General features: G+C 48.5%; 1 protein-coding gene across 20 annotated transcripts in view; it reads right to left on the bottom strand.

Moving 5' to 3' along the window:
• TACC2 (transforming acidic coiled-coil containing protein 2) overlaps window positions 1–16,070 on the bottom strand; it is a 217,279-nt gene that overhangs the window by 44,156 nt on the left and 157,053 nt on the right. For all 20 annotated transcript variants that reach the window (XM_084772662.1, XM_084772666.1, XM_084772668.1 and 17 more), the window contains one exon: window positions 2,898–3,034. In XM_084772662.1, coding sequence (XP_084628788.1) covers window positions 2,898–3,034 — 137 coding nt within the window. The remainder of the gene's footprint in view (window positions 1–2,897; window positions 3,035–16,070) is intronic.

Consider the following 16,070-nt stretch of genomic DNA (forward strand, 5'->3'; position numbering starts at 1 on the left):
GGTCTCCTGACTGTAATCTCCACACTGACAGGCTCACTGTGATTTTCAAAGAAGCTGTGTAAAGTCCCTGATCAAAGACTCCAAGGGGGCGTAATCAAGGGTTCTGAGGGCCTGTGACTCAGTGGCAATTAACATCTCCACCCCTCGAAACACAGGTTATCATCTCCTAAGCCTCTCTAATGTTCACTCTTTTTTGAACTGTCACTTAATTAAGAGGTGGGGTTGTGTGTGTTCGTTTTTTTTAAGAATGGAGATGACCCTCTGCTTTGCTGCAAAAGAAGTCAGGGTGTGGCTGGCGCTGCCATCACTGTCCTGAGGCAACTACTACTCCCTTACAGTCTGCACCCCACCATGAGATAGACCGAGAGGCTGGAGTCTGGCTTTTTGTTTACATCTGGCCGCCAGTGTGCTGGGCTTCCATCTTATTCTGTTGCTTTATTTTTTTTTTTTAGACTGGATTCAACTCATCTGCAATGTGGGCTACGCTTCACACTCGGAACGATGAGGTTCCGAGGCATCACGGCCAGAACTGCGGGTTTTTCCCAACCCAGTGGCTGCACTGCAATATGCGTCTAGTGTGCCTGACCCAGGCACCAATTCAGAGTCTCTTACGGACTTCGGAGCGCTCCGAAGTCATTCTCCACAACAGAGAAACCCACGTCTGTCCTGATGGGGACCATCTGAACCACTTGATGCTTCGTGCAGCTCTCTTGTCTGCTCGCCTCAAGCACGGCGCAGAAGAAAACGGGTCTGACTTTGGCTGCTCTGAAGACAGCTTTGTATACATGGGAGAATGAACAGAGTTAACTGGGTGAAAGCCTGAAGGAGAGTCGAGGCTAGGATAAGTTCCAAAGGATGAAGACAGCAAGTGTCTCCACTTATCCCAATAATGACTTACGGCATTCTTTCTGTCATGGGAAAAACTGTATACGAGGGACCAAGCGGTCCTTAGCTGCTACCTGAGGCTCTTTTGGATCTTAGCAAGCCAGGGAAGAAGCAACAGCAAAGTACAAAATTAATGAGGCCGCACAACCTAAAAACACAAAGACAATCATAAAAAGTAAATCCACAGCACCAGGCAGGTGTCTGCGCAGAACAGATGCGCTGTCGCCTGTCTGTGTTTTCTATCAGCTGGGACAGCCATTCTTAGACGTGAGACTATCTTAAAGGAAGTTGTATACGATGAAATAGGGGTGAGGGTGAGGCACTATAACATCCTTCCGGATTATGGTGTCCAGCGTCCTCCCAAGTAACCGCCTGTTGCCTCCACTTTGAATCAGTGTATGGTGGCCAGATACGGATCACTGAGCACCTGATTCCAAGCAGAGAGAGCAGAGGTTCTGTCCCATGTTTTATGTGGCATAACTATGCACCTGTCTAAAGCCTAACATGGGGCAGGACAGATGGCTTAGTGGTGGTAACGGGTCCCCGGAGCAGTTAAGAGCACCGGGCAGGGGACCCTGGAAGATGCACCAAGGATCACAAAAGCGATCTTCTCTGTACCTGTCTTAATGACGTGTTTGAGCTATGAACCTGCAAAGTGCTGTGGTTCAGCTACTTTCCATTAAAAACAAGGGATGAGTTTGTAAAAGTGACATGGAAAGTACCTTTTTTTTTCTGTTCGTTATGACGCAAAACAAAGGAGGAAGGGGCATGAGAGTCTCAGACCTGCAAACTGCTCTCTGGAGGAGCGCAGAGAAGGAGAAGCACAGTAGAGGCAGTACAGGTCAGCCCTCGGCGAAGGACCACAACATCAACATCAGGACCAAAATGTTACTTTAAGTTACAAGGCACTCACTTCCTGGCCAGGGCGAGGTAAGCCCAGCCCTAATCCTGCCTTCCTCCACGCTCAGCTCCATGCCTGCTGAGGATGCCTCCAGCCAAGCTATGAATGCTCAGCCCGCCCGTGGGTCCCAAGTCTACTCTTGGTCCCTCTTTAGACAAAGCCGGCCATTGGGACAGGACAGGCTAGGACAGGAGAAGAGGTGGACCATGGGAGCGACAGCCCACAGCATCCAGCACCTAGTCCAAAGCAGCAGTCCTCAACCTGTGTGTTACAACCCGTTTGGGGGGGGGGGGTCAAAGAACATTTTCACAGGGGTCGCATGTCAGATATTTACCTTATGATTCCTAACAGCAGCAAAATGACAGCTATAAAGTAGCAATGAAAATAATTCTATGGTTGGAGGGTCACAACATGAGGAACTGTAGTATAAAGGATTGCAGCATCAAGAAGATCGAGAGCCTGGTCTAGAGAGGACTGGCTCTGTATACTTGCCACTGGGGTGGGCTGAGGCCTCCTTAAGAAGGCCAGAGTGTGGTTAGTGCTATCCAGCTCTGAGGACAAAACCATTGGGTTCCTGCAGGGCCATCTCTAGCAGGCTGTGTCTCTCTGCGGGCTTTATGTTAAACCTCCCGTTAGAAGTGGTTCCGTCTCCTCTGGTGTAACAGCGAAGCAGACAGAACACCATCCATGTGGGCGGGTGGCCTGGGATCTGGTCTGACCCTCCCCCGCTCACCAATCACCACATCTAAACTGCTCTTGAAGGTGCTCTTCTCTCCTACTAGCCGGAAGTGCCAAGGGGTCACACCTGGCACCGACTGTGCTGACATCACTCCCCCAGCCCCTTAGGACACAAGTACAGAGTGAAACAAGCTGACCCCACCCCAAGCCTGCAAATAAAGTGACCAGAGAACTCAAAGCTACAGAAGTGTTTCTAGGACACACACAGCACACACAACCCACCTCACCTGTCTACCCACAGACTTCATAGAAACCAGTGAAGCACAAAGCACAGCCAAGAGAAAGCCCCGCCCACCCCCGGTAGCTATGGGCTGTGGACTGCCCAAGAGCCAACTCTGTCCCCTGGAGCCGGTGGCCCTTGAGATTTTGTTACCTGGTTCTTCTGGGACAGGTGGAGCGATGACCTCAGGCTCTGGGGTGACTTCAGGGGGTGGTGGGGGAGGGGCTGGTGGAGCTTTGACAGGGGTCGTTGACTCCGGCGTCTCAAAGGCTTCCTCAGAGTCGGAACTCCTGGCGGAGAGAGGTAAGGCATATATAGGTGAGACAGTGCTGAGGAGATTCTGCTGAGAAGGCATGGGTGGGTGGCCTTCTGACTCTGCAACAAGCAGATTTGGGGGGGGGGGCACGGGGCGCGGGGGGGGGGCGCATACATGCAATTCAACCGTTGGGAGCTAGCTGTGAAGGTCACCTCAAAGCATAACCCCAGGAACTGGGGTGAATCCGGACACCGGCATTGAGATCAAATGACATACTCTTTGAACGCAGCTCTACTCGGAAAGACACATGTCTACCTTAGTGACAAATTGACACACAGTGAGCTCTTTGGATAAAAACTGGTGTGCACACTATCAGGCATGGAGTCAGTCTAACAGATAAGAGAGACAGTTTTTTTTGTTCACCATCCTCATCTCATCAACTCAATCTGCGTTCACTCTCTCCCCACCCCAGCCTGCTGGTCTCCCCACTCCCTGCCGCCCCTGTGCGTCTAGATGTTTACTGGTCTCTTCTAGTGAGCTGAGATTACCATGCAGGTGACTGGCCTTGTTTTTTCCATGATCCCCAGGAGCCTAAAATGTAAGGCAGTAAATGACCATCTGCAGCATGAATGAGGGAGAGCCAGAAAGCCTGCCAGTGGAGGGTGTGGCCAGCCACTCCTCAGTGAAGCAGCGCTGGCCCTCGGTGGTCCCTAGGAAGTCTACCTGCAACGAAGCCTCTTCTCACAGAGACCTGGGCCAAAAGCCTACTGCGGCAAGTTTCTCTTAGTAACAAGAAGTCAGTGCACAAGCCCTGCCTGGGCACCAGAAACTCTGCCAACGGCGCCCAAGCTCCTTGATCTCAGCCAGAGGCAAGGGGATGCCAGTTGTAAGTTCTCCTGCTGCCTACCAAACAGAGGGCAGCGGTTCACCAGCTCAAGGTGACAACGGAACCAAGGCGAACCTTACCTGTGAGGGCATTCACTATGGAGAGCAGCACCATGCTGACTCCCACCTCCGAACAACTAATTTCAATGCACCCAAATGCCAACTGATGACTGACAAGGAAGGAGAAGGCTAGTTACCAAGAGGGTGGACACATAGGACTGCAGATCAGGACGAGTGAAGATTAACAATCAGGTCACGACGCAGGAGGAAACAGAACATGCCATGTCAGGATTCGGTGCACTGGATCACACGGGTGTCACTAAACATGAGGCTCCTCCAATACCGTGAGATGCTCCACAGGGTCATAGGACCAGTGACCCTGGAAGATGTCACCTCTTCTAAAGACTATCAGCTTGCCAGCAGAGTACCAGCAAGCAACACTGCCATCCACTAGAACTGAGGAAAGAAGCCGTTTGATGAGTTCCCTTTAGAACGTCTACATCAAGGGCTAGAGACACGGTACACTCGGATGAGTTATTGTCTAACACGCAGGGAACCACAGGTTCAACACTACATAAACGAGGCATAGTGGTCTGAGCTTACAGTCCCAGCACTTAAGAGGTCAAGGCAGGAGGATCAGAAGTTCAAGGTCATCGTCAATTGTGTACCATGTTTGGAGCCAACCTGAACTACCTGAGACCCTGCCTCAAAAGTTAACTTAAATCAATAAAAACAACTTCCTTGTGTGAGAGACTCATTTTATCAGTGCCAAAGATTGTCCACAGTCCCCCTAAGGACCTTGTCACCTACAATGCTAGGGCCCTGAAGGGCCTCAAAGAAATCAACAAAACATCAGAGTTGCTTCTGAGGGGACCCAACAAGCTAAGGCCAACTTTGTATTAGATTTCACTAGTAAATACTTAGTCCTCAGAAACTCAATAGGGAAAACGCTGCTGCTGCTGCTGCTGCTGCTGCTGCTATCCTCACATATTAATGTTAAAAGCCTTAGCTTTTGTCTATGGGAAAAATTTACGTTTCGTACTTGGAAGGAACTTGGTAAGTGAAGTTTAAGAGTTGAAAACATGCCAGGTGTGGTGGCGTACACCTTTAATCCCAGCACTCGGGAGGCAGAGGCAGGCAGGTGGCTGTGAGTTCAAGGCCAGCCTAGTCTACAAAGTCAGTCTAGGACAGTCAAGGCTACACAGTCAAACCCTCTCTCAAAAAAATAAAAAATAAAAAAGAGTTGAAAACACAGGGAAGTCACAGAGATGAAAACAGTAAAGAGGAATGAATGTTTGGATCAGCTTGCTAGGCCTGGGATGTAGCGCTAGGAACCATCTTCCTTGCCATACCAAAAGCATCAGGGACAACCATGACAAGACACAAAGAACCAACTTGCCTCTTTCTGAAGTATCCCTAGGTACCCAGCAGCCTGAGGTCCCCACTGTTGCTTATCACTGCCCACATCCAATGGGCCAGTTCTACTGGGAACCTAGAATCTACCAGAAGCCAAAAACCATCTCCATTGAAAAAACAGCCCCAACTCCCAACTATACCACTCTTGCTAGTATCTCTCAACATCTAAGCCTCTTTCATGCCACCACCCAGAAAGGAAGTTTCCACAGCCCCACCCCCACCCCCACCCCACCCCCCGCCACCAGCAAGAAATGCTGTGAGCATCTCCTTGTGCTCAGAGGCCCCAGGATGCCTACTAAAGCCAAGATGCAGAGAGAGGGGGATGAAAAGCTTGTCCTGTTGCTTCTGCAACCCTGGGCACTACTGGCAACTCAAGGCCTTGGAACATAAAGGGCCCGGGTCTTTCTCAATAGCACAAGTAACAAGGAGTGCCCGTCACTCTTGCATCCTAGCTGTGCATTCCAATGAGGTTTCTACTGCAACAGCTGCCAGCCTGCACACCTGCTCAGAGGACCACTCAGGGCCCGGAAGGGGGCAGTCTGGGGTGGGCAGGGCTTGAGGACACCACGCTCATTGGGCCTTGTGGTCCTTACGAGGAACTGTGTGCATCAAAGCGCTGCAGGCCACTGTGGGCCACTAGAATGACACTGCTGGGGCTGCTGGCCTTGTTTGCGTTCTTTCCACACTGTCTCCCAGGAGCAGAGAGCAAGTTAATCAGAGGAGGCTGATAGCAGCTTTAAAAATTCGCTCTTTACTCCCTGTTCAGTTTCCCAGGGGCTTAAAAACATATCCAAGGGTGAGAATTTCTGCAGTCCGTCCGCCAACAGTCTGTGCCCAAGAATAAAGCAGCTGGGTGGGGTGCCCGCTCAAGTCCCACTGCTGTAGTCCCACGAGAGGTGCCTGCTTTCTACTAGCAGAGCACAAATAATTACACAGCTGAGACTCCACACACTTCAGAATGGAAAAGGGGAGAAAATTAATTTGTCATAAATATGTATCAGAAAGAGAAATGATGCTGCATTTTGTTAAAACCCCATCAAATTTCAGGACATATGTTTACCAGGATATACAAAGGTTGTATTTACCATGTAGGTAAACACAAAAGTATAATATGTGTGTGTGCATGTATGTATGTATACATATATAAAAACACAAGACATTGAACACATTAAGTATAACATACACATACATATACACACATGTGCATGCGAGCATGCATGTGCACACCCATGCACAGACACATGCTTCTATATGGAAAGTACAACAGCCAGCATTTGTGGAACATTCAGTTATGTGTCAGACACCAGCCTAGGTCCATGTACATGTCATCTTCAGAACTATGGGCTGAGGATGTAGCTCAGTTGGTACAGTGCTTGCCTAGCATGCACAGAGCCCTGGGTTCAATCCCCAGCACTGCATAAATTAGGCAGGGGGTGTACAAAAACCAAACCAAAACGACTACAACAATCTACAACCAGCCTGCCCGGTGGAGAACAGGCCTGTTTCACAAATGACACATGTAAAGATATGGTATAAGTGGAGGGGGGAGCTTTTCTAATCACTTGTTCCAGCTCCCAAATAATGAGACAGAGACCTAGAGATTTATTATTAAGCTTCAAGCACCAGAACTGGGCAGATACTGATTCAAACTCTCCATGCTAGTCTGGCTACTTCCCAGCCACGCGTCCCGAATTACTTGCCATACTGGTCCTGCCTGGGATGCTTCTGCTCCATCAGGCCAGGCCTGACCTGGCAGCATCCTTTCTCTCCCTCTTCGTCCTTGTCCTCCCTCCCTAGCTCATAGTCCCTACCTTGGCCTCCTGTCCCCTCTCACCCAGCTACAGGCTGGACAGCTTCTTTACCCACCAATCAGAGATTTAGGGCAGCATTCTTTACACAGCATTGACACAGGGGATTTTTCAAAAACCCATTACAAAGCCCATGCCTATAACCAGATCTCGGGGCACAGAATTCAGCACCTGATTGCTCAGCACACCAGACCAACTCCCAGCAGACACAGCTGGACCAGAGGAAGCTACTTTGCAAGGCTATGAGCTAGGCAACAAGAAGATCAAAGCTCAAATCCCAAACTGTCACCTTGTGAATTTTATGTCCTTATTATAGAACATAAATTTTATGTTCTTATTATAGAAAGTCTATCATGGAGAACAATTAAGCTGTGTAAGTGAACTTGTAAATGTGACACTGGGGTTTGGGGAATGCCAGCCACAGTACTATCCTTGCTGATCTCCCTCATTTGTACAGTATCAGGAAAAGTCCAAAGGAACGATTACTAACAGCCCTGTCTTTCTAACAGTCTGTCCTGTGATCATGGGATTCTCTACAAGGCAAACAAGGCAGGACGACCATCTAATTGCGCAAGACAATTCATCCACCAGAGCAAGGCAATATTTGGAGAACACTCAGTATCACAGTGGGGCATGTGGATGAGAAGAAAGACGGAAATGACACACTGCCCTAGCCATGGAAACCCATGGAAACCCGGGCCTGCAGGGCTCCCCAGCTGTCTTAGTGCAGCTTAAAAACATTTCTTAGAGTTGGGGATGTGGCTCAGCTGTAAAGCTTTTACTTACCTGGCATGCCTTAGGCTTGAGGTTCAAGTCCCAGACACACACACACACATCCACAATGCTCTAAACTAAGTAAGTAACTCCAGTGACATGCTTCAGGAACTGTCCCCAGACAAGAGTCAGGTAAAGGGAAAACCATAAACTCTAAATGTAGGCTTCTTTCCCTACATTTGTGGCTTAGTTTTACTTGTTAAATTTAACAAAATAATCTACGATCAGGAGCCACACCGATACGACATGAAACACACACACAATGAATACAAAAGTATCTGTGACATGTCAGTGTGTTTGCATATAACTGAAATATGGTGTTTTTATTAAACAAAGGGTTTTTTAACATACCAATAACTGGCTACATTTTGCTCAGATTTACTGGTGAGAATCCAAGGGGCTTTGTTAGACAGGGGTCTGGGGTCCCAAGAAAACAGCCATACAACGCAAAGTGTTTCAGCGGCACAGAGTATTTTATTTATGCAGAGGGCTGCACAGCGGCTTTAAATCCACCAGGCAAGCACACCTGAGCACACCCTGCGTCCTGCTGGGCTTTTGCTCCTAGTGCAAATGGGTCCTGCGCTTCACTCTGGGTGGGCACACATCTGGCCTCACATCCTGCTCCTGGCTAACTCTAAGCCTAGCAGACAAGCCATAACTTTTGAGGGCATTAGCAACATGGAGCGCACACTTCTGTCTTAGAAAACTGTTGACCAAGGGGGGATTTTTAGCAGGTGGTGTTGGGTGTTGGTCTGGTTGTTGCCCAAATGAGCAGACTCACACACCCTGAAATGATGTTTATAACCTTGCCTAAAAACTTACTCCTGTTGGACCAATAAAAAGCGAACACACCTGGGCAGGGCAAATGGGATAGGCGTGGCTAAGGTTCCTGGGCTTTGAGGACAGAGAGGATCTTGGGAGAGACAGCAGAGGAAGAGAAGGAAGGAGGCTGCCACCATGGGTGAGGTGGAGAAAGAAGCACATGGCCAGCATGGATGGGGGATTCGGCCCAAATGAAGAACATTAGCAAGTATTTGGGATTATGGATGGGAGGCAGCTTGGTAGAAATTATTAGAAACAGATGGCATGGGATAGCGGCAGGGAGATATGGGAGGGAGTTTAAGGGATTAATATCTGCCCTGCCCCAGGTGAAGCAAGGCTATTTTAAAAAATATAACACGTGTCTGTGTTTTTATTGATTGATAGTGGATTAGAAAAGACCATCATAATAATTATAGGGCTAATAATAAACATTAATTAGACCCCATCTTTAAATTAACAGCAACAAGGTGATGCCTTTATTAAATTCTTTTGTTGTTGCTTAAGGCCAGGCTGGCCTCAACTCAAGAGATCTGCCTGCCTCTACCTCTGAGAGGTGGGATTAAAAGCATACACCACCATGCCCAGCCCTACTAATTGTCTCATTTAGCCCTTTGATAGAAAAGATGGCACATCTAATTGACATTTCCTACAGGGACCATATAATGCTCTAATCTGAACTGGATGAAAAATTAGAGAACACAGTACTTCATCTTCAGCAGGGAGCTTAAGCTGCTTAACCCAGTCACTAGCCATTCACAGCAGCAATGAAATGCCTGTTCTTGTCTTCCTTAAGCACTGCCCTTAGCCAAGAGACTAAAACACCTGGCCCTGGATAGCTAAGGTTCTCCCACCAGACTATTAAGAGTTGGCTCATAGGGCTGGAGAGATGGCTCATAGGGCTGGAGAGATGGCTCAGTGGTTAAGAGTGCTGACTGCTTTTCCAGAGGTCCTGAGTTCAATTCCCAGCAACCACACGGTGGCTCGCAACCATCTATTATGTGACCTGATGCCCTCTTCTGCAGATAAAGCGCTCATAAGCAATAAATAAATAATTTTTTAAACTTTACCAAAAAAAAAAAAAAAAAGGAGTTGGTTCATAAGCACTGCTAACTAGGAAGGGGATTCATCTGTACCTATCTAGTCTAGACTCCTTAGAATACTAGTTTTTCAGTTCCCAACGTGCCAGTGACCAGGACCTTGGGAACACATGTCCACAATAAAAGAACACGGGCGAGGGTGCAGGATTCTCACAGTAGCCCCACCTTCTGCTAGAAATGGGAGATTCGCCATGACATAAGCCTTAGCTTTTCACTGGTGTGTTCACCACGAGCGTGGAGCCCAGGAGCTCCCCACGGTCTGCCTTTTATCCCTCCCTAGTCCCTCAAGACCAGGCTAAGACCATGGCTTTAGCCAAAAGCCCTGCTTCAGGCAAGATTAGCCTCATGTGTCTAGTCCAAAAGACCATCTGCTGTCCCCGGAGAGAGAGGGAACCCTTCCAGAAACAAAACTGAGCTCTCAGCAGACCAGTCTCATTTGTTTGCATCTCATGTGAGTAAGGCTTTGATGAATTTGTGTGTATTTTTAAAAAATGCCACATACTGGATTTCTGTTCACTGAAATACTCCACTGAATGACAAATTCAGACAGCCTTGTCAACAAAAGCCATCCTGGCCAACACCCACACACACACATGAGAGCGCATACGCATACACACACACACACACACACACACACACACACACACACACACACACACAGAGGGGTCCTCTTTCCTTCTGCCCAAGACAACAACTCAGCTAGATGGGTAACTTTTGAGGGAATGACTGACAGGAAATTTCACTTTAATCCGCCCGTGCTGGGTTTGGACAAGTCATTTGCTTTGCCACATCATTCTGCAAGCAAAGTAAAGATGGATTCCAGCATAACCAAATACCTAGATTCATCATAGACAGTGAGGTGATTAAGGGACAGACGGTCGGGAGCCGCGGTCCATGAACACAGAGCTGGCACTGACAAGCCAGACTGCCAGAATGTTCTGGGCAGACACCTATGAGTAAAATCATACAGATGGTGGCATATTTTACTCAAGGTTCCCAGCACCCGGAACCTGCTGGGCTTATGAAGTGAGTCCTGTTTTCAGATGTAAGCTGCTATGCGTAGAGGTCGGGAGGGTTCAATAGTGAGAGAAGCAAGCGACCAAGGGAGAGAGCACAGATGGTGTGGGCGTGGGGCGTCCCTCAGATCCAGCTCCAGCCAGTGATAAATCGAACGTAGCTGAGAGAGACAGAATCTGATTCTGGATGGCCAAGGCAAAAAAAAAAAAGGAATTTATAACAAAGCCATGGAGCTGAGGACTCTGATATGGAGAGAGAATTGTGAGCTCCAGCCGTTTATTGGATGTCTCAGCCCTCAGTTCGTGGCTTAAATTGCAGGAAGGTGGCTCCGACTGGTCCACCTTGGGTCCGATGCCCACGTCTTAGCTAACAGAGAGCAATGAGCCTTAGTAAACAATCCCAAGCGATGAGGCAGATAGAATCCCACAAAAACCACTCAGAAGGGAGCATGAATACCTGATAGTCCAAACACAGACTGCTCATACACACACAGCCACTCCCAAGCACACCACCGAGCAACTGTGTGGCCTTAATTCAGTAAACCACGTGACCAACTCAAGCTCTGGGTTGTTTGTTCGGCAAATGAAGAATATAATAACTGTAAGGGGGCTGGAGAGATGGCTCAGCGGTTAAGAGCACCACTGTACATCCAGAGGTTCTGGGTTTAATTCCCAGCAACCACATGGTGGCTCGCAACCATCTGTAATGGGATCTGCTGCCCTCTTCTGGCCTACAGGCATACAGGCAGGCAGAGCGCTGTATAATAATAACAATAAAACATAATAATAAATAAATAAGTCTTTTAAAAAAATAAGGAAACTCCCCACAATTACTATTTAGAGGATTGAGATGAGTGGGAGAGCTAGCAGGGAGTTTGAGGAGGTGGCCCTAAAAGCCCTGCCCCTGTTTGTGTAGTTTGACATACATAGTGTTGTAAAACTCTAGCCGTAACTTTCATGCTAAAGTCTCATGCTAAAGTATAGCGGAACATTTCAGCACTGAAGGGGAAACACCGCAACCCACAGCCAAGGGATCAATCCTGGGGGGCTCTGAACACACCCACAAAGGCCTTGGAAAACAGGTAGCCGACGTCTCCAGCTGCATTTGGTAGCTGTGTCTCCTGAGGTCAGGCTGCTCCTCTGCACTGAAGTATTCCGGCAGCTGCAGACAGGTGGTTCCCGCTACACCGGAAGCGAAGGCACTAGAGTGTTCCCCCCATATGCACCAGAACGCAGATCTGCTTCTGCAAGCGTCTCCGTACGATCACTTACACTGGGAATTTGACACACACGCCTGACCCTGTGTGCTTTAGGGGAGGGATGGCCAACTGTGATTCAGGAGGTGTTTAGGGTACCCCACGAGCATGCCACTCAACTCAAACATTCGTGAAAAACTTACTAACATCTACAGTGAAGAAGCTACCACGCTGTTGCCCTCCTTTGCCGCAGTCCATCCTTTGCTAAATAAATGTCTGTCTGCTTGACCGGGCTGTCTCTCAACTGGATTAGTTCCTTCGAGAAGACCGTAACCAAGAGGCCCCTGCAATGTCACTCTAACTCCGAATCTGCAGGCACTGGAAACTTGGGAAATGTACTGTGCAAGCCAGCTGGGCACATAGTCTATTTAATTTGGCTAAAGCTTCTCAGTTGGTCGTGAAAGGGAATCCGGAGGCCACAGAAAATGTGGTCAGTGCTTTGCCGGGACAACTGGAGAGAACTGTGTAAAACGTGTGTGAAGCCTAATCGTACCAGCTCAGACTTGTTCTCCCTGAGAAGTAGACAGACCCAACTCAGCCTCCAAGGGCAGGCGGTGTTTCCAGAATGGAGGAAGCTCCGTGTGGCAATGGGCACGTGTGGGCATGTATGTGTGTGCTTGTTCAAACACCCTTCTCAGAAGCTCGGTTTTTCAACTGGCTCCTTTGTTATCATTTCTAGGAGCCTCTCAGAAGACTAGCAGCATGCTGGTGGCCCCAGGATTGGAGATACACAAGTGATCCCATCCTTGGTAGCTGCACCTTGTTAAGCTTTCCTGGCAGAAAAGATAGGTCAGTCAAGCCTTGGGAGAAGTAGGGCTGTCAGATGGCTCAGCAGGTAAAGGTGTTTGCTCGCTACCAAGCCTGGAGACCTGCGTTCAATCCCTGAAATGCACTCGGTGGAAGGAGAAAAACGGACTCTTAATCCTCTGATCTCCATACATGCACTGTGGATTCTCTCTCTCTCTCTCTCCCTCTCTCTCTCTCTCTCTCTCTCTCTCTCTCTCTCTCTCTCTCTCTCACACACACACACACACACACACACACACACACACACACACACACACAGAAAATAAAGAACCAACTGGAAACAAGACATTTATAAACGGGCTGGAGAGATGGCTCAGTGGTTGGGAGCACTGACTATTCTTCCAGAGGACCCGGGGTTCAATTCCCAGCACCCACATGGCAGCTCACAACTGTCTGTAACTCCAAAATCTGACACCTGTAGACATATAATGCACATAAAATAAAAATAAATAAAATTAAAAGAAAAAAATGACATTTATGAACACCAGCAAAAACAGGAAAACTAACTAACAGTCATAGCACCTAGTCAGAAGCTACCTAGGAAGCAGACAGGTGTTTTCACCTACCCACAACACAACTGGACCCCGAAAAAAAGCTCTGCTTAGCCAAGCCAGGCTTGGAGTTCACACGGAAAGGCCTCTGGTCTCACAGGCTCTCCTGGGCGCTGGGAACACACTGAGCTTTCTTACACATTGGTTATAAAAGGTTCAAAGTATCTAGATCCGGAACTCAAATCAAACGAGAAGAGGCAAGGTCCTGCTGGTGACCAGCACACGACAGAGCTCAGGAAGAATATGTGGTGGATGAGATGGGAAACACAAAAGACGAGGTAAGAACTCAAGTAAGGCTGGTCCGACAGCTGGGGCTTCCCCCAAGCACCTGTCAATCAATAGCTCCTCTGTGGAGGGTTGGTCTGGTGCTATAAATTCTGATGCTAACTTCTGGCCCTCAAGATCTGGTTGCCACCCAGACCGCCACATTCTCGCGTACCCCTGTCTATGTTGTGTAAACCCTACTCTACCTATTTCAAGTTGATTGGTTAATTTAAAGAATGGTGAAGCTTCGGGGTTTGACAGAAGAGAGAGACGTGGAGTTGGAAGTTCAAAGGCTCCGGAGTCTGGGGACCACGAGGCAGAGAGAGAGAGAGAGAGAGAGAGTAGACAAGTACAGGAGGAGGAAGAGGTCAACGTGGAGGGTTAACGTGGAGAAATGCACATGGCTGGATCAGCGTGGATGGAGGGAGGTAGCCCAGATAGAAATGACTAAAACAGACAGCCTGGGATGGGGGCTGGGCGTGATCAGGATAGTTTAGAGGGTTAATGTCTGCCCAGTCCCAGGTAACATGAGGCTATTCTAAAATACAACAGGTGTCTGTCTCTTTACTGATTTTGATAGCGGGTTAGAAAATATCGCTGTAATAATTATAGGCTAATTTAGTAATAAGCTTTATTGGGTGTTTTTATATTTTCTACAACACCCTGCCCTCAGCACTCCTGACTAGGAGGGATGTGGGTGCATTACACACACAGCAGCAGGGCGAGCTCCATGTTAAGTGCTGAGTAAGGAAAAGCCCAGCCAACTAAGGACCATACGTATGGTTTGGATTTAGTGATAAAAGATAAATATACACAAATGCACATAAAGCCACATGTACATTTGCATACACAGTACCTGTGTATAGTGTAAAATATACATAAATAGAGTGCCGCTTTTGTAATTCAGGAAAAATAAATGTACTGAACCTCAGATATCAGAACCAGCAGGCTGCCTTGGCATAGGGGAAGGTGCTGACTCTGCCAGGAAAAGCCTCCCATACTGCTGGGCGCTTCACGGACCCACCTGGGTTGTTCAGGAAGCTCTTTCAAATCTCATCTAAGTCCTGGACATGATGAATGGGACTCCACTTAGGTCTACCCACACAGCTGGATTATGTCCAAAGTAATACTGGTTAAGGAAAAAAGCCAGCAAAACAGCAAGAGTGAAGCCCGCCCCCACCCACCCCGAACATTCTAGGGCAGACACACCCACCAGGGCCAGCTACTCACCCTACACTACCCTTGGGGATGCCCTGGGGTCCAGCCAGAGAGAAGCATTCACCCACACCTGTAGTTCATGGTCCACAGGCATCACCTGTGCACAGAATTTAGGACGGGAGTGCCCAGCCAACGGCTGTAGACACGTAAGAAAGAGGAGCAACCTGCTCGCCTCATCTGATGTCTTTCATTTCCTCACAGGGCTTCTGCATTCATCTTCTTACCTCAACCTTTGCAACGGGTGAGGTACGCAGGTGATGCCCCATGCCTACTGCACAGAACTGAGGCACCGGGGTACAGCGGTGACCCAGATGGATCGATCCCCATTCCCAAGAAGCTTGAGTCCTCCCAGTATCCCAGAACAAGAATTTGAAGACAAAACAAAAGCTCACAGCTGACTGAGTGCAGTGGTACACTTCTATAATTCCAGTTACTCAGGCGGCTACTACAGGAGGATTGCCAAGTCCGAGGCCACCCTAGCTAACTTAGTGAGAACCTATCTAAAAATAAAAGAAAAGGGGATGAAGAGTAGTTCAGTGGTAGAACATCTGCCTAGCACTCCTGAAGCCTTGATTCCTAGCATTGTAAAAACAAAAACAAACAAAGCGCATGACAGAGGCTCTGTACATTAAGAGCACACAGTTGCCAACTGTAAACTATTCCATGGTCGCCCTGGTGCCCTCAGTTTCCAAAAGCATTCTCACCTCACCTCTGGAGGACGGGATGAGTTGTACCCTGTGGAGACTCATGGTCACGGCTCCACACAACAGAATCAACTGTTTGCCCCCCACCCCATGTAGTCGGGTACCTGTCCTCCTCCCCATCTGCCCATCTCCATGCAGCTCGAACTACTTTGGGTCTTGCAGTTCTGAGAATTTCTCTAGCTTCTGATTCTTTCGCATCCTTCTGCACTTCTTTTATTAGTTCATCCTGTCTGCTTTAAGTGGGAGAGTGACTGGGTGGAGCTGTGTCAAGGAGTTGTGCTGAGGTCCTTACTGCTTGGGTCTGGGATGGTGTGGCGGTTGAATAGGCATGGCCCCCACACACTCTTGTGTCTGAAAGCTTGGCCCATAGGGAGTGGCACTCTTAGGAGGTGTGGCCTTGTTGGAATGGCTGTGGCTCTGTTGGAAAAAGTGTGTCACTGGGGCATGGCTTT

Source organism: Acomys minous (assembly GCF_964271855.1).
Source record: "Acomys minous genome assembly, chromosome: 2".
In the NCBI taxonomy this organism is placed as follows: domain Eukaryota; kingdom Metazoa; phylum Chordata; class Mammalia; order Rodentia; family Muridae; genus Acomys; species Acomys minous.